Source organism: Tachysurus vachellii, chromosome 16 (genome assembly GCF_030014155.1).
Source record: "Tachysurus vachellii isolate PV-2020 chromosome 16, HZAU_Pvac_v1, whole genome shotgun sequence".
Taxonomy (NCBI): domain Eukaryota; kingdom Metazoa; phylum Chordata; class Actinopteri; order Siluriformes; family Bagridae; genus Tachysurus; species Tachysurus vachellii.
Window position 1 is genome coordinate 7,423,183 of NC_083475.1, and position 19,306 is coordinate 7,442,488.

General features: G+C 38.5%; 3 protein-coding genes across 4 annotated transcripts in view; all 3 read left to right on the forward strand.

The window, feature by feature from the left end:
- The window catches only part of c16h11orf98 (chromosome 16 C11orf98 homolog), a 4,910-nt gene extending 1,404 nt beyond the window's left edge, over positions 1-3,506 (forward strand). The window contains exons 2-5 of one of the 2 annotated variants that reach the window (XR_009649717.1): positions 746-870; positions 2,015-2,112; positions 3,019-3,179; positions 3,229-3,506. Coding sequence is in view for 1 of the 2 variants with exons in the window: in XM_060889906.1 (XP_060745889.1) it covers positions 746-870; positions 2,015-2,112; positions 3,019-3,110 (315 nt within the window). In the remaining variant the exon portion in view is untranslated. Of the gene's footprint in view, positions 1-745; positions 871-2,014; positions 2,113-3,018 lie in introns of both variants that reach the window. The other variant, XM_060889906.1, reaches the window with a different exon arrangement.
- A 5,341-nt stretch (positions 3,507-8,847) lies between these two features.
- mansc1 (MANSC domain containing 1) lies at positions 8,848-15,058 on the forward strand. The gene is made up of 4 exons (XM_060889854.1): positions 8,848-8,952; positions 9,339-9,613; positions 9,988-10,128; positions 12,268-15,058. Exons 2-4 carry the CDS (start codon positions 9,379-9,381, stop codon positions 13,386-13,388), a joined length of 1,497 nt encoding a protein of 498 aa, XP_060745837.1. The 5' UTR covers positions 8,848-8,952; positions 9,339-9,378; the 3' UTR covers positions 13,389-15,058.
- Positions 15,059-16,827: 1,769 nt separating this feature from the next.
- Positions 16,828-19,306, forward strand: part of lrp6 (low density lipoprotein receptor-related protein 6) — a 54,151-nt gene continuing 51,672 nt past the window's right edge. Inside the window, exon 1 of the mRNA XM_060889815.1 lies at positions 16,828-17,159. Coding sequence (XP_060745798.1) covers positions 17,051-17,159 — 109 coding nt within the window. The 5' untranslated portion in view covers positions 16,828-17,050. The remainder of the gene's footprint in view (positions 17,160-19,306) is intronic.

Genomic DNA, 19,306 nt, shown 5'->3' on the forward strand with positions numbered 1-19,306 from the left:
GGCAGTATGCTTACAGTATGTTCATTCATGGTACAGTATGTTTCTCTCAAGGATTAGGGGTTTAATTCCTGTCTCCTCTGTGTTTTGCACTATTTTGCACCACTTTAAAATCATGCATCCTTGCACCACCCAAAAACTATCATTACATGTATATATATGTATATATGTATACCGTATGTGTGTATATATATATATATGAGATGTATATATTCATAATGACATTCCCTTTGTACAGCTCTCTGTCATACCACTTCATACTGTATCATACTTATATAAAAATCACACTATATATACCCTTATTCAGATATATGTACATATTACTACACCTTCTGTATAACCTCATACCCTTATTTATTACACTGCCACTTGTAAATAAGCCATCTATGCACTTCTGGTTAGATGCTAACTGCATTTCATTGGCTCTGTACATGTACCTTGCACAATGACAATAAAGTTGAATCTAATCTCTGTGTATTTGTGTGTGTGTGTGTGTTCTCCTGGTGCTTCAGGGCTTTCCTCTGGGTTCTCTGGTTTTCTCCCCATGTGTTAAATGATTGGTGTCTATAAATTGTCTGGCTGTGATGGGTTGGTACCTCGTCCAGGGTGTTCTTCCTCTTACCCCAAGTCCCCTTAGATAGACTCCTAGCTGTAGGAAGTGATACAGAAGATGAATGGATGGACGGACAAAAGGACAGTTCGTACAGTAAATGCTGCAGTCACTCATTGTGTGTATTTTTTCCTGCAGAAATTAGGGAAGAACCTTTTCAAGAGGCGGAGGGTTCTGACCAAGCAGAAGAGGAAGAAGCACCGCATTGTAGGAGCAGTGGTGGATGAAGGTCTCATAACTAAACACCATCTGAAAAAGCGGAGGTTGGTCAGACATACTGATTGTTCCCTAAAGATACCGAAGAGCACCAGACGAATTGGCACTGTCAATCATTTCATCTCTGTCAAACATCCCGTTTTTTGAAAAAACTAATTTAAAGAAATACTGTATATATATTCGGGATATTCATTTTGAACATGTACCTAATGAGTAAGTCAGAGGTGACGGTGTTTAGGGAAAAACTACCTAAGAGGATATGAGGAAGAAGCCATGAGAGGAACCAGACTATAAAGGGGAGCCATCATCATCTGAGTGGCACCAGAGAGTTGGATTATAAAACATTTCCCTGCTATAATTGTGTACCATATGATCAAAAGAGTGCAATTTTATTCATTATAAACAGGAAATTTAAGATTCATTTTAAAATAAAGAATAGAAGAGGATTAAGTGGCTTGCTCAAGGGTCCAGAAGTGGCAGTAACCCTTCAATGTTGCTGCTGGTCTCTCAGCAGCTTCCCTTTCTTCTCGTCCATTTATTTTGCTGAGACTTTAGTGATGCTACACCCTTGTCTCATTTTCTCCACGTAAGATGTTTCGGAAGTTCTTTCCTATCCGTCTCCTGATCAACACTTTCAACCAGGAAATCCTTTACTTGCTCTGTAAGCTCGTTGTGGGCCAGATGATCTTTATTTGTAGTCAATCGGAATCTCTGGAATCTCTCAAGAAACTCTGAGACTTAAGTAAGCCTCGTATTAAAATACATAAAAGTCTTTTACACTCATTGACGTTATCGCAATTTTAATGAAATACAGATAACATTTGCGAGTGTTTGCATTTACACATTATTTCACATTTCACAAAGAAAGTGTCGTTCATTTTGTCAATGAAGTTAGAATTTGTCTAGCAAAATATATATCGTATTAACGACCTTAGTGGCATAAATGTCGAAAAAAGTTGAAATGGAAGAATAGTTCAATTAATGTTTATTCATTTGAAGCGATTTAGCAAATACAGGTGATGAGCAACGATGGCTGTGTGTCAAGCAAAAAATAATGCATCTGCAGATGTGGAAGATTTACAATAAATTCCAAAACACTTTTGGTAAAAATCTAAAACATAGCACGAGGGTTAAGATACGGTGGATAAGCTGATGCAGTTCTGTAAGAACACTGTGTTGTGTTTTTTCCAGCACCAGCTCCAGAGCGAACATCACCCTTTCTGGGAAGAAAAGACGAAAGTTGCTGAAACAGCTACGCCACATGGAGAAAGAGAAAGCAGCCATGGATGGTAGTTATGTGCAGTTTTCTGTCCAGAATGTCACTGTGAAATGTCAGTCATTTTTTTTTATAGAGATATCACAGAATTCTTTTTATTATTTATTTTTAACTTGCTGGATGTGGAAAAGGTGTGTCAGTAAAGACAAGATACGAGATGTCAGTGTTTCAACCAACTGACCTCATGACTGCTCTTTCTATCAGGTTGTCATCAATATGTCCTTTCCTTTTATCTCCGCTATATGGCCTTGAAGGTTTGTTTTGTGGACACCTGACCCTCACACTTATGTGCTTTATGAGCAACTCATTTGAAATCGATTCGCCTTTTTATAATCCGCTCCGCTCCTCTGGGAACACAAAGACGTTCTATACGGTCGTGTGGTAACGGTTTGGAGAAGAACTTAATGCGGTGTGATGGTCAGGGGTGCACAAACTTTTGTTCATATAGGGAATTTTCCCCGTGTCGTCCCTGTTCAGATCCTTGCAACTCCCACGGATCTCTGTGTTTTTGTATAATATCACATTTTACTGTTTAGCCTAAAAGTGCTAAAATGCTAACAGTTCAGGATGTTAACGCTCTCTCTCTCATTTTTTTTTTAAATTCATGAAAGTCTTTAGCATTTTTTCCTGTAGATGTCACTTACTCAGGGCAAGATGTTTAATCCGGATGGAGACCACACTTATCCAGACTTTTTGTCATCATGACAATCTTTCACTTCTGGCAATAAACATGTGAAAAAAAAAAAGTTAAAAACTTGATATAAATTTTAAAACACCGGTTTGCTTTGAATGTCAGTATTTTGCAGTTAAAGTCGAACGTGTCAGAGAAGAGCTGCTGTGTTTGTCCTAACTGCGATGGTATAATATACTCCGTTATACCTTGGGGTAACAAATAACTTCTTTACTCCTTTCTTTAAAGTTGAAGAAGCACCAAAGAAGAAACCGACTCCTGCTGAAAAGAAGAAAGAGAAGAAAAGCGCTGTTGATGTGGAGATGATGGATTTGATATAAAACGATTTCCCCCGCATGTAGACCATACAGAATGTTCACATGAACCATGTGAAGACGAACTGAAAGGATTTGAAACTTGATAAATACTTCAAAACCAATCAGCAGAACTATATCTGAATTCTCTCTGCATGTCAGAGCTGGTTCTTGGAGACCATCTTCTCTGCAGTATGACGATTAAACATCATTACAGAACGACAGCAATGCAGAATGCACAGTTTAATAAAGACATGAGGAGGAAACTGTTGGACGATGTCGATTAGACTGTATTGGAGTGTATTGGAGCATTTTTTTGAACAATTAGATTCATTAAATCTTTTTTTCTGACCAAAAATTATTTTATTCTCTTGTTTGGTTTTCTGTGGTGTGGAGACTAATAAAAATTCACCTTAGTGTTTAGCGGTGTTTTATTTTATTTTATTTATTCTTTCTTTCTCCATATCCTGTGTTTGGTTGGTGTAGTTACTCAAAGTCTTCTGGGGAGACATTTACACTGTGATACAGAACAGTATGTTCGGTGGTGTTTGAGCTACACAACCACTGCCTTCCTCACCCACTCCTGTGGAATTTAAACGAGGACAGTGTCCTACATCATGATGTGGATTTAGAAGTTTTGCCCTCCGTGTCTGAGCCAAAGTTGACTAACAATATACAGTTTATTGTAAAGTTTACATCCCCTTTTCTGACTGGTAGCAATTTAATTGAACATGATGATGATCATAAATTGCAGTTTGTTTTTAATTAGTTCTGCCCTAAATAAGATATTTCACATCTCACAAGTCCTGCGCATTTATTAGTTATTTATTTGTGTGTTTATTTGTTTATTTATCGCCCCTGAATTATACTTTTGTGGTCGGAGTCTGTAACGTATCGGCGGAAAATCTCCATTTTTGATTTTTGAGCATTGATTAGCTGCGTGTCCATGTGCTGACAAGGGTTTTGTGGTGCCATCTGTTCTAAGCAAATGGATGGCAGATGACCATGTGTCAGATAACCTACACTTACAGTTCCACTTAGACACATTTACAGTTACAGTCACATCATTTACACACACTGACGTTTTCTGAGACATGATTAGCACTGCATGAGAAACCCAACTGAAACGTTCTGTGCTGGTATAATGTCACTGGTGGGGGGTGGGTGGATGGATGGATGAATGGATGGATATATTCTCCTCCTTCAGCACCTCTTTGTTGTCTTGATTCAGTCAGATTGCTTTAGTTAACACACGGGTTCTGCAGTAAACACGTGTCGTCGCTCAGCTGCTCTCACTGGGGACAAAAGAGCTAAAAAAAAAATAAAAAAAATGGGTCAGATTCATGATGAAACCGTGCGCATTGCTTTGGAACGACTCACTTACGCAAATTAAGGCGGTCCGTTTAAACGCGCGCCGTGTGTGTGTGCGTGTGTGTGTGTGTATCAGCTTATAGCTCGGCGCGTTGTGTTTACTCTCTCAGTCTTTTGTGTGCACAACGGGAAGCCCTACGTCTGTTTTTTTGGTACGATAACGTAAAAAAAAAACGTCTTTAATACGTGGCGTTTGCATCGTGTGAGAGCTCTCAGTGTATTGCGGTGTTTGAAGACACCATTTTAGACCACAGTCCTCCTGAGCATCTTTAAGAAGCTCATCTTTATGTAGGCTTTTATGAAATCTGCCTACCCAGGATGCCTAAGATCATCTGCTGGATGCTGACGGTTTCATCCCCCTGTGTGCTATTTTGCTGATTTCAGTGAAGGTAAGTTGGCTTTTATTTATTTATATATTGTTATTTTTTATTTATTTACTCGCTCTAGAGAAGGCCAGCCGAGATGCTAGTAGGTGTTAGAAAAAGCTTTGGTTAATTCAGTGCCATTTTAATGAACAAAGAAAGCACCAGTTTGGAAATAAACAACATGTAATTTAGCTATTTGCGGATTTCATTACGATTGCATCACGGAGATGATCTTATAACGGATGATGCTTCTGTATCCTAGCGACGCGTCAACATCAGCACCAGTGTGCTGTTGCATCAAACTCTTCATTTCTCTGTGCTGATCTTATAAAGCTTCGATTGCCCATCATCCCGCATTGCATTTTGGGGCAGTAGTAGACAGGATTCGATGTAGTTCACCTACAATATTGTGAGACAAAGAAGAAAGGAAAAAACCCCAAAGAGCTCATGCTGGATCCTAAAGCAGAATTTCTTTACAACACTTCCAGAAAGGTCACACAAAAAAATGATGTGAATTTTACACGTGTTTTTTTTTTTTGTTTTTTGTTTTTTTGCACGTAAAAAACATTTTCCATTGTGATTAAATAATTTTTTACATATCAACATTTTATGTTGATTTATTTATCACACGTTATTCATGTGAGTCTACTGTGCAATTTCAGGGTATAACATACTGAAATACCTTCAAATGTAATCCCGTATTACACACAGTCACATAACATGCCTGTAGTAATGTGGGTCTTTTTCCCATAAAGAAACTAACCATATCCTGAACACACAATCCCAAATTACCACTGCTCATATACCCGCATGCAGATTGATTCATTTTCTTACTCAGTGCATATAATATACAATGTATGGCCAGAAGTATTCGGACGCCTGACCATCAAACTCATGTCGGGCTTCTTCAAAAAGTGGCCACAAAGTTGAAACCACACATATGTATAGAATGTATTTGGTTGTGGTAGCATTAGAATTTCCATTCACCGGAACTAAAACCTGTTCCAGCATGACAATGTCCTTGTGCACAAAAGCTCCTGAGCTCCATTAAGAACATGGTGTGTTAATGTTGGAGTGGAAGAACTCGAGTGTCCTGCACTGAGCCCTGACTCTGACTCAACCCCACTGAACACCTTTAGGATGAACTGGAACACCGACTGAACACCAGATCTCCTCACTCTTACACCATCAGTGTCTGATCTCACTAATGCTCTTGTAGCTGAATGATCACTAATCCCCACAGACACACTCCAACATCAGGGTCTGATCTCACTAATGCTCCTGTAGCTGAATGATCACTAATCCCCACAGACACACTCCTACATCAGTGTCTGATCTCACTAATGCTCTTGTAGCTGAATGATCACTAATCCCCACAGACACACTCCAACATCAGTGTCTGATCTCACTAATGCTCATGTAGCTGAATGATCACTAATCCCCACAGACACACTACAACATAGGTGTCTGATCTCACTAATGCTGCTGTAGCTGAATGATCACCAATCCCCACAGACACACTCCAACATCAGTGTCTGATCTCATTAATGCTCCTGTAGCTGAATGATCACTAATCCCCACAGACACACTCCAACATCAGTGTCTGATCTCACTTAAGGTCTTGTAGCTGAATGATCACTGATCCCCATAGACACACTCCAACATCAGTGTCTGATCTCACTAATGCTCTTGTAGCTGAATGATCACTAATCCCCACAGACTCACTCCAACATCAGTGTCTGATCTCACTAATGCTCCTGTAGCTGAATGATCACTAATCCCCACAGACACACTCCAACATCAGTGTCTGATCTCACTAATGCTCATGTAGCTGAATGATCACTAATCCCCATAGACACACTCCAACATCAGTGTCTGATCTCACTAATGCTCATGTAGCTGAATGATCACTAATCCCCACAGACTCACTCCAACATCAGTGTCTGATCTCACTAATGCTCCTGTAGCTGAATGATCACTAATCCCCACAGACTCACTCCAACATCAGTGTCTGATCTCACTAATGCTCCTGTAGCTGAATGATCACTAATCCCCATAGACACACTCCAACATCAGTGTCTGATCTCACTAATGCTCCTGTAGCTGAATGATCACTAATCCACACAGACACACTCCAACATCAGTGTCTGATCTCACTAATGCTGCTGTAGCTGAATGATCACTAATCCCCACAGCCACGCTATGACATCTAGTGAAAAGATTTCATAGAACAGTGGACCTTAGTATAACAGTAGAGTGAATAAATCTGTAATGTTATGTTACCCAAGCACAAACGTATGAGTGTTACGGTCAGGTGTCCACACACTTTCGGCCATACAGTGTACTATATCCAAAAATGCTGGTCTCTCTTTGTAATAAAAGAAAATTAAATATACAGCATAATGAAATAGACATAAAGTTGCACAATAAAAATTGTTCAATGAGAACAATAGTGAAAGAAGCTGAGGATCTATTTTATTGTCATTATTTTATATAGCTTCACCTTACAGGACAAGTTTCCCATGTTCTCTCAGGTACACATGCTAATTTCATAGTAATCACACTGGTTCTTATACTGATTTGTTACAACACAGTTACAGCAGATTTATTGTAGCAATACAATACAAGCTCCTTTGATGCAATATAAACTACTAGTACTACTAAACTAATAGGAAATATGTTCTAAGAATATGTTCACAGTATTGCAGTGTAAACAGATTTGAGTATTTAGTATTGCAGAAGTTCTTTACAGCATAGGCATATTAAATAAGTTTGTTGTTTCTTTTACTACACAGTTTGGTGTTCTTCAGTTAAGTGTTTTTTTTTTTTGTTATTTGGTTTCCAAAATCGCTTAATGGATGCCGTTATCCACACAGGATGGTGACACGGGCCCACAATGCAATGACATAACTCCACGTTCCGTACACGCTAAGTTAGCAGTTTATTAGGCACAAACCAAACGTACACACAAAATTATACATCACAACAAGCCATATGTCATGTGACTTCATCAAGTGGGTGGTATAAATCGGAAGTGTTGTACTGAGCCAAACAAGAGTGTGGCATGAGCTCTTCCTATGCTACTAGTGACCAACAATCCTGTCTACAAAAAACACGTGCATGCAGGTTGTAGAAATGAACTTTTGCAACAAAATTATTCTTAGCAAATCCATGAATCATCACCGAATGGCGTCAGATAGATGGTTGTGCTGTCATTAGTGGTCCAGCCAGTTTTTAGATCACAGACTTATGGCACATCTTTGAGTAACGATAAAAAATGCTGTTTACAGAAGACTGTGAAGGTGTTTTACTCACACAAACTGTGTAAAGCAGTAGTTCACATGCACTCTTATCATATATGGAGCCTCAGCATGGTTTTATATAGAAGTATTGTAAAGGTTTCATTAAAAAGAATCACTTTATACATTCTCTGAATGATGTAAGTTCTTCTATATAAAAGGTTCATTGCTCTCCAAGGCTTTAACACAGCCATTTTTTTTGGGGTACAGAGTCCAGAACCCAAGGGTTTTAAGAGAGTAGAGCACCTTATTGAATCCAAACCCCAATACAGTTGTGATGTTTTCCAGAAGAGTCATTACACACTTAAATTGGTTTGCTTAATAAACTTGTAGTTCAGTATATGATAAAGGGTACTTAAGGCACTTGAGGAAATGATTGATGGCAGAGCACTTATTATTTTATCATGTAACTGGGTCTGTGGTTGTGAAAACGATGTTAATGGCTCATGGAGTAAACACAAAAGCAATCACAACGCAGACTTGAGATTTCTACAAGTACTATTTGAACTGTAATAGATCAAATGCATAAAGAATTTTCTTTGTAACTTCCAGTAATACAGCTCTACGACCGGTACAACGTAATCCTATTCACAATTTTATACCATTAACTATACGGTATAAACATAGTAACAAATACATTGCGACTTATCATCCAAACTGATCATTAACTTCATTTATGATATCAGCAAGGCATCAAGCCCTTGCAATAACATATATAATATATTTCAGGAAAAGGAGCAAAGTTCATTGAGAGATAAATGATTGCACATGAACTGTGGACTTCAAGGACTTGAGACCATCTAATGGCATTGTATATACGCACAGAAGGCACTGGTTAGTACCTCATTTCTCAGATTCATGTAGATTTATCCGCTAATTCAAACGCTTTGAATGTTTATTTCTTCACTGTTGTGATCTGTATTCTTGTGGTTTTGGTGTGTACTGTTTTACTGAAAGGAAGTAAATTATGTTTGTGCAGCAGGTGCTTGAGGTCCTTTGGAACCATAAAAAGAAGCAAAAAAGAAGCAGAACCTCAGACAATATATTGTTTTAATTTACTCTTTCGTGAAGTCATGAGTCTTTTGGGGGGTCGGAAAGGCACCTTAGAACCAAAATGAAAAGTGATCAACCTGTGGCTAAATTGAAGAAATTTATTTTTATTTTTTTTTTATTAAACCTTACCAGTTGTCATCCAGTAGATCTTAATCCTTTCTCATCAGGACTCTGAGAAGCCTGTGGATCTCCTGAGCTATAAAAGCCATGTTCCCAGCCCATCAGCACTCCTTCAGGGCAGCTAAGCTGCTGCTCGGGGCTCTGATCTTTCTTCACGCTTGCAGTTGGGCTTTAAGCTCCATTGGTGAGACATGTTACTCCAGACAGCATCGAGACACCATTGTGAAAGCTTTGGATAATCAAAAGACCGTAATGGAAGTTAGGAAGAAAGAGGCAGAAAGAGACTGCATCTTAGCCTGTTGTTCAGAGGAGCTGAAACCAGGTAAGTTGCTTTTGCTGGGATTTCACCATGCGATAAGGTAAAAAAGAAAGAAACTGCAACTAATTCAACTACAGCAAGAGATTTTATTTGGCTGCATGAAATATGTATTGTTCATTGAGTCTCTGTTAGCTAGATAGGTTTGTTGTGACCTTTGCCTCCACAGTTTCAACATCCTGACTTATTGTATCTTTGTATTCTAAAACTGACCACTAGTCGGACCACTAGCTGTTTAGCTCGGGACATGGTTGTATTTTTTATCAGGACATATGTGTTTGCGATATATTCCCTAAATAGAAAACTTTAATGATCAGCTATTTTGTGCGGCACATGTGACCCAGAGACATGCAATAACTAGCATTCTATGTTTCTCACAGGTATAAAGTGCAACATGGTGGTGTATAAGCCATCAGGCCAAGATAGTATTGAAAACTGCTACCTGTTTCATTGTGAAACTGAGCAGGACTGCCCTCTGATGTCAGCCAAGCCTGGGACCAACACCTATGATATATTCAAAGGTAATCCTTCTACATTAAAACGCAATATAGCACATTGCATTAGTTCAGAGCTATAGTCCTGCAGACCCACTACCCTGCACAGTTTTAAGTTTTCTCTACTGTATTGAGGGTTGGTGAAAAATTGCAGGATGTCTATGAACAGAGAGGACTCTTGTGAAATGATTACCCAGGTTATCTATACATTTTTTTTTTTTACATTGTTTTTAGAATATCTCTTGATTTTGATGATTGGTTGTGATTACTACCAGACGTTGTATTTCACCCCTGCTAACTAACTGCCAGTGGTACATCTAGATACCTTGTGCTGCTTGCCAACATCTTCCACAAACTGACATATGATCCAGTATTTGTGATAATTCCAGCCTATGGTCAGAGCTACAGGTAGCCCTTCCTCCAAATCTGGCAGTACTGTTATCTCATGTGCTGTGGTGAGTGTATACAGTATTTATGCAATGCAAGCACTTATGCACTATGTGACATAGCTTCAAGTCGGCACACCCCACACTCCGTACCAAAGTTTTAGCCAAGTAGTTATCCCATGCCCTGTTCAATATTACGTTTACTAAGTTGCCAGATTTCTGTTAACAAGCCCTGTAGTTGGAGTTGATTCCACACAATAGCCCTCTCATTCTTATCACAAGTTACAAAGTGGTTGAACAAGCATTACTTGTGTAGCCTAAAGATATTTCCTCAATGGCTTGACATTGACCATCTTTAGGATGCAGTGTCCGGCTTACAAATACACTGAGATGGCATGCTCAACTGGCAGATTTATGCCTGTAATGTGTTCTAGGTAATATGATGGATCACAAGCTGTCAAGCTGGGCCACATGCCAACCCTGGCAATACATTAGCTGGGTTATTGCTCTCACTGGAAGCCTCACTCCAGTCTGCAGAGGCTGATCTTACTGCTGAGGTTGGATGTGTGCAAATCAAACCTCTGAAAGCACTGTTGTTTGGACCTGCCACTAAAGAGACCCCAGAGAGGAGAGTGTAGGTTTCAGAATCACAAAACCTTTGAGGTCATTGCAAGCCAAACAATGGGCTCTCCTACACTGGACAGGTTTTAGACAGGGACATCAAGGAAACATTTGACCACCCCATCCATTATGTGGGGCAGGTCCTATATACCATCCCGCAAATTCCATTAAAGGGTCCTAAACCTTACAAAAAACATTTTCAATTGAGCAGCAATTACTCCAGATAACCGGGTCCTGATTACAAGGTCCATGGGCACAAAATTTAGTCTGAAAAAAATGCCTCATCAGTATCAAACCCAAACATATTTGTTTCTCTGTAACACAAGATGGCCTTCAGATGTGGTACAAAAGCTGATCTAGTTCCTAAATATCTTTCTTTTTCAAAAGATTACCTATTTTTCCTGTTCCCCCATGTGTCCCCTTTGCTCTAGTACACAGATCATTTTAAGGTTTAAAGACAGGTTCTACCCTGCTGCCTCACTCTAGCACCGTGGGTGTTATTGTGATGTAAACATAGACTTGTGTCTCTTCTGATGGCCAGGGGCAGAAGGACATGGCAGTCCCTGTATGACCGGCCACCACAAAGAAGTAGGCTATTCACAACACCTATGTCAAGCTCATGGGTTCACTTAGAAAATACCCCTTAACACTGAAACAAACTGCACAATTCATCAGTGTGATGCTGTATTCACTAAGAATGCTGGCCACACATGCAACCCAAAGCAAGGCAGACTTTATTTTGCGTGCTAATCAGATTTAGCAAGGGTGCTATGTGAAATAGAATTGCTCAATGCAGCCAAAACAGTAATTCCTAAGGTTTTCTGGAACTACAGGTTTTCTGTAGGCTGAAGTGGGTTATCAGCCTACAGCTGGAACCCAACTGCCATAAATGGAGACGTGCCTTTTTTCAGTGAGAAGAGCATGACCACAGGCATCTGTCATTCATCAGCATGAGGAAGGCCCATTGGAACAAATTGCCAAATGACAGTGGTATTTATTGTAGACACTGTGTCATATGTCATTTAGTGACATATTTGTTGGAAGGTTATTGCATGTGTTCATACACATAAGAAGATGCACAGGTGGTTCTCACTTTCTTCCCATGTGTTCATAGAGTTTCAGTTGCTTTTGTAACTGGTGCTAATGTTTTATTTTTAAGGTATGACACACCCCTCTACAAAAGGAAAGGAGAGAGTACCCACAATGCCTATTACGGTAACAAAACAACCTTCTACTACTCAATCTACTTCAACAACCATGAAGCCAACAACCACAACGCAGCCCACCACTACACCGAGTACCGTGTCGTCCTCTACGACCACACGTCCAACTACAACAACCACCTCCACCATAGCGCCCACAGAGCTGGCCATTATCCTCCTTACAATGCCTGTTGAAATTGTGCCAACCAGTACATCAACTACAACAACAACAACAATACAATCAACATCTACAACCACAAAGGTACCTTCGACAACGAGCACCACAACAACGACACATCCGGTCGAGCCACCACAGCCACCCCCAAATCCAATCAGACCCTTGAAAAAGCCGATCAGGCCACCAAAAAAGCTAGACCCACATGGGAAATCTAATTCTAAATTAAGTGATTTTCCAACCTTACAGAAACAAGCCACACCTACTACTACTAACACTAGTACAACTACTAGTGCAACTACATCCATGACAACTACTACTCCCACTACAACCACAACTACTACTCCCACAACAACCACAACTACTACTCCCACTACAACCACAACTACTACTTCCACTACAACCACAACTACTACTTCCACTACAACCACAACTACTACTTCCACTACAACCACAACTACTACTCCCACAACAACCACAACTACTACTCCCACAACAACCACAACTACTACTCCCACAACAACCACAACTACTACTCCCACAACTACTACCCCCACAACAACCACAACTACTACTCCCACCACAACCTCAACTAGTACTCCCACTACAACTACTACAACCACTACAGCTACATCATCAACTACCACTGAAAGGACAACTATAGTCGTCGTAGAAATGGATAACGAGCTGAACAACAGAGATTCAGTCCCATCTGGAGCCGCTGCCCCGGATAAGTCTAAGAATTCACACTTGATGTGGAAGAATAGCCTGGCTTTGCTAGTCGTGCTCACACTCATCATTCTCACATTTGTCGTGGCCATCGTGGGCCGCAGAGCCATGGAATCCTTTGACAGGAGACACTACACTAGACTTGAGCTCAACGACCTTCATTATGAGATCTAAAGCTCAACCATGTCCTTGATGATCACAGAGACAATCCCATTCAAATTTGAAATGTATTTTTTTCCCCTGTCAGTTCACTAAAACTAAATATTTTGATATGTAAAACATTTTGGGTTGAAGAAAGTCACATTCCCCATTCATAAGATGTTGTAACTGCTAAAGGGACGCATCATGATGGAGACGTAAGGAAGAGATTAGGGTTGTAGGGAATAAAAGCAATACAATGACCTCAGGAAGTTTAAAAATTTAGGACTAGAATACTGTTGGACATTCTTTGCTATGGCAATGCATAAGTCATTAACATTTCCTTCATGTAAGACCAATCAATAATTAAGCTGGTTTAAGGACTGCTGCATAATCAACACTTCTTTCAGAGGCTTCATTTGTTTGATCACTTTAGCCTGTTTGTGTAAGACTTGACTTCGGTATGAAGGTAAACCAGCTCTCTACCATTTTAACCAAGTCAAACATATTAATCCGTTACATATCATAACATCAAACACATTCGGTCATTTTTTGATTATGATATAGTACAATTTGAGTGATTAATGCCATCATTGCAGGGTGTTAATATAGAAATAAAAGACCTGAAAAATATGGTTCTGTTCTTCAGACCTTGTTTTTCACAAGCACCTTTAAATGGCCATATCTGTTCAGGACTTTCTAACAGAAAAACAGCAGCGTCTCAAACTGTATTTACTTGCTGTACATCAAATCTATGTGATTATATTTTCCACTATGTTTTACTGACGTACTTTCATTTATTACACCGATCCATGGGAAAGTCTCTGATGCATCGTTCACATTGTGCTGCATTGTTCTGTTTCGTGTCAAAACAAATACTACTTCTTGGTGGTAAATTACATTGGATGTGCACTATTTTCACATGAATACTTTCTTAACGAGCAGGTGTGTGAGTGTGATTGTAAGGTGGTCTGCACTAGTTAATGCTAACACTTGCTAAGAGCATGCATGGTAAATGTGATTTGCAATATTTACTGTGTTTGAGTATGGTTTTTAACATGCCTTTGCCGACTTCCACTCTATTTAGGAGTGTGTATCAGCATATAAGACATACTACTTGCCGCACTAGATATAGATTGTTTATCCGAGGTTTAAATCTAATATTATACATATAAGAATACTTATATTTATTTGAAACAACTCCATCCATTTATAGGAATTTGCAAAGCTATCTTAACTATTTCTGCTACTGTAACATATAGATATTGACATAACTACTATAGGGCTCAAATTTAGCTAACAAACTTCAGCTAATGAAGCACTACAGTGGGCCTTATGATGTCGAATTGGATGAAGAAGTGAAGTCAAACCAGGGCTTGTTAGAAACTGTATTAAAACGCACATGGCATACACTGAAACTTCAAAACTAGCTGTAATTGCAATTTTTGACCAAAGGTGGCAGCAGTCACTTAGTTGAACCTACAGCCACCTTCCTGCTCCTGTGCTCCATTTTAAGGAACCTGGTTTAGTTGCACAAATCTTTTCATGTTTTTCTTGAATTGCTTTTTTGTATTTTAATATCACTGTATATATATAAGATGGTGATGGTTTGGTCTTGTTTTTGTGAGTGGTTGCTTTGAACAACAATTGGAATTTATTGTAGGCTATTTTCTCTGGCAAAATAAAATATTAATTCTTTGAAGAAATGTTTGACGATTCTGTAGTATATAATAATAATAATGATGATGATGATGATGATGATGATGATGACTGGTGTTATTTTTGTTATTATTTAAGGTAAATTCCTTGAATAGAACAATACCTTTTAAATTCTCACATTTTAAAGGCTTTCCAATGTTATTGTTAATGTTAATTAATTATTAATTTATTAAGTTAATTCTTTAAAATGTTAAATACAGCTATTGGATGAAACCTATTTATCTTTACGAGTAAAGAATCCAATAAGTTAAATGCATATGTATAATACAAGATTTACATATTCGTTTACTAGCATAGAGATAAATTACCAGGATATTGTAGAGATAACAGCTTTATTCAAAACTTATACACATGTGCAGGTCCATTTGTGGATTCTTAAGTCTTGGTAAACGTTTTTCTACATTATTACTATATGGCGTTATCACAAAATAGCTCCAGCGTTAAAATATCTGAAAAAGCATGAATAAATGGAAGCCTCTAACTCTAACTTCTAGGTTATATATGAATTTTCCAATATAGACTTATGACCTAAAACGTAAACAAATATCACAATATCAATACACAAGGATGAATCTTTAAAGCCAGCAATATTTTTGAGCAGCGATTTCGTAAGAGAATTTGATTGTGGTTGACACACACACACACACACACACACACACACACACACACATCTGTATATTCTATATGGTTTATAAAGAAAACATCTGTATATATCAGTATGATATATCTGTAGTCTTCATTGAAGGGAAATTGTTAGGTTATGCTACAGCTATACAAACTGTGTGAACTGAATCATCTGTAAAAGATGTTAATGACTCTATTGATTACATTTGTAAGTTTGAATTAGGTTAATAGATAAAATTCTTATGATGACAATGATAATTATTGTTGATTTAGGACTTAACAGAACTTTTCCTTATATATACACATATACATATCTCTGTGTGTATATGTATGTATGTGTATATATATATATATATATATATATATATATATATATATATATATATATATATATATATATATAACGAAAAGTTCTGTTAAGTCTGTATGTATATGTATGTATATGTATGTGTTGTTATATATATATATATATATATATATATATATATATATATATATATATATATATATATATATATATATATATATATATATACATATATGTGTGTGTGTGTGTGTGTGTGTGTGTGTGTGTGTATGTATGTATATATATATATATATATAACAACACATACATATACACATACACATATGTATGTATGTGTGTATATATCTATATGTACTGTAAATGAAGTTAATTTTTTTTAAAGTTAATTTTTAAACTTGAAAAAGTAAAATCCCAGCACCATTACAAACACCCCTTTATTCATTTCTACAACACAGTCAAAAGAACTCGGTCCTTTATCCCATAGAGCTGCTACGCTCACTTTAACACACAGTTGATCCGAGCCGCATCACCGCTCATTCCGTGAAAAAGTAGTCCCTCTGGAATGCGTCTCGCGCCGTTTAAAACCGTCCTAAAATATTTCTTTAAAACTAAAACACGACTCTTTTCTGTGGCGCAGACTCGCTGTTCGTATAGTCGGGAATACTAGAACTCTTCGGATCGTTTAATACATAATAAAGAAATAATAATAATAATAATAATAATACAACAATAGCAGGCAGAAAGAATAGTAACGCAAGAGGCGGAGGGAGATTTTTTTTTTCTCTCCCTTTTTCCGGCGGAAGGATACGGACTCGGAAGCGGCGTATAGCGTCAGGAACCATTTCGGAATCGTAGCGCCACCAAACACACACACACACACACACACACACACAGGGAGAGAGCGAGAGAGAATGGGAGAATGGGATCGGAGCGGGGAATAATCTCGTTTGCGTTATAATTCCTCCAAGCTGGAAAAGGGAACGGAATCCGCACGTCCACAGTGATCGATCCCAGAGCAGGAGACGAGAATACAAACCGCAGCCATGCGATGAAGAGCAGAGAGAAGAAGAAGGAGAACAAGCGAGGAAACGGGAGCAGAAACATGGGCGCAGTGCTGCGGACTCTCTTCCTCTGTACTTTCTGTTTACAAATACGCGGTGAGTTCGGACCCGGTTCGTCTCCATAAAGTTCTCACGGTGTCTGATCTGTGTCTGAGAGCGAGATCGGACTCTCTCTCTCTCTCTCTCTCTGTGTGTGTGTGTGTGTGTGTGTGTGTGTGTGTGTGTGTGAGAGAGAGAGAGAGAGAGAGAGAGATCAGACTATGTGAGTGTGAGATCGGACACGCACTGATTTTCCCCACCAGCACTAATGAAAAGAAAAGAGTTCCAGGTCCTGATTAAAAAAAGTCTCGCTTTCTCCTTCTACTTAGTTCTCGCTCTGGCTTTGACTTCCCTTTTATACGTCTTACAATTCGTCGTGTAAAGATTCCAGACGTTTAAACTGACACTGTGTGTGTGTGTGTGTGTGTGTGTGTGTGTGTGTGTGGTTTCTATGGAAGTGCTAGCTATCGTTAGCCGCTCTGCATTGTTGTGAACTGTTAGCCATTAGCTAGCTAGCGGTGTGTTAGCCGGAGTTTAATACACGTAGTTTACACGCTCGCTTCTCAGTCTTTTAGTTATAAGTTGTTGTTTTTTATCACTAATAACGCTGTCGGTCCTCTTGTATCGGTGTTTTTGTTTATTTGTTTATTTACTTACTTTATTTCTTATTTATTTGAGAGAGAGAGAGAGAAGACAGAGAGAGAGAGAGAGATTTGGGCCTGTAGTTTTGAAGAGGTTAAAACTATGGCGTGTTTTTTCCTCTATAAAATAAATAGGCTGTAAGTTTTATATATAAAATAATTTTTAAAAAAGGTTTCTATAGTTTCACGATTAAAGAAAGTAATTTGGTGTAGTAAAGAAAAAGTAAACACAAACAACAAACAACAACAACCCACTGAAAAGGACCTAATAGTCAGCATACAGGTGGTTTGGTTATTGTGTAAATATTTCCTGAGAGCACAAAGTGGTGTGTTTCTAATATTTTGTCCTTTGTTCTACATTAAGTACATGACCACATAATGATGCTTTATAATGAGATTCATATAAAATGGTCTCGTGTTCGTGTTTTTATCATAACAGAATTCATCCCAGTAAAGGCACTAATGAGACACAGAATTTCCCTTTTTCTTCTCCCTAAACAGAACCCAGGCTACTTTTGTGTGAATATCAGACCTCAAATGTGACACGTGTTCAGAATGTCTATAAGAAAAATCGATATTATATATAAACAGCCAGTCATTAAGTATCTGTTAAATAAAAAGGCAATAGGTTAATGTGTATTTATTGTGGCAGAGAGAGTAAAGGGTGTTGAACGGACTTCAGCGGGCTGTCCTGTTGGTCTGCAAATTTCTAAATATTTGGAAAAGGAAATCCCCTGTGGGGAAAAAAAAAACATTTAACAGCCGGAGGCCAAGAGCGCAGGGTTTGTCCTCGAGAGCGACGCACCGGTGTGCAGTGGTCGATGTGTCAAACTGAGGTTTGAGTCAGTGCCAAAAGCCCTGCGGAGGTACGAGCTACAGAGCAGAGGAAGTTCTTGAGGTCAGACTGCTTCAGTGCTGAATAAATACGAGCCAGGAAAAAAACACAGACGTAGGAAATGAATGGGCCAGAAAAGGCTTTCACAGGAAGTCAGGTAGTTTAGTTATTTGATGACGACGTACAAACTGGTTAGAAGAAGGAATGCATCTGCTTTAGTTAAGTGGAAATGTTTTTTTTGTCTCTGCTGTGCTTTCTAACCGAGCGTGTGTGTGAACTTTGTTGACCCTTGAGTGTCGTCACCACTCGTCATAGTGTTATCTACAGTATGTTGCACTTCTGCTATTGTTAGTTTATTGTTAGTTTTACTTTTCAAATGTTTAACATATTCAGGGCTTTGCTCATTCAGAAGAGTTGCTTAAATGTGGTTATATAATGCTTAAACTTGTCCAGCAGATCTTAGGTTTTGTTTTTAATTCCGACCGGATTATTGTGAGAACTCGTGAATAAGTTCTCTGTTTAAAAAAAAAAAAAAAAAAGTCACGGTTTGTCCCAAGTTTAGCAATAGATAAGAAAAGAGAACTGAGAGAATTTTAAGAATCTGCCATGTAAAGTGTTGTGGAAAATGGTGTCATGATGTGACACCAACTTTTATCCATATTTTGATTAAAAAAAAGGATGTTTGTCAGCTAAGTAGAAGTGAATTAGATTAGATTTCAGATTAGATT

What these genes read in the sequence shown, in the direction of transcription:
- mansc1 (XM_060889854.1), top strand. Translation starts at nt 9,379, where the DNA reads ATGTTCCCAGCCCATCAGCACTCCTTCAGGGCAGCTAAGCTGCTGCTC. An exon ending in TTCAGAGGAGCTGAAACCAG is followed by an intron (nt 9,614 to 9,987) that starts GTAAGTTGCTTT and finishes TGTTTCTCACAG; the next exon opens with GTATAAAGTGCAACATGGTG. An exon ending in CACCTATGATATATTCAAAG is followed by an intron (nt 10,129 to 12,267) that starts GTAATCCTTCTA and finishes TTTATTTTTAAG; the next exon opens with GTATGACACACCCCTCTACA.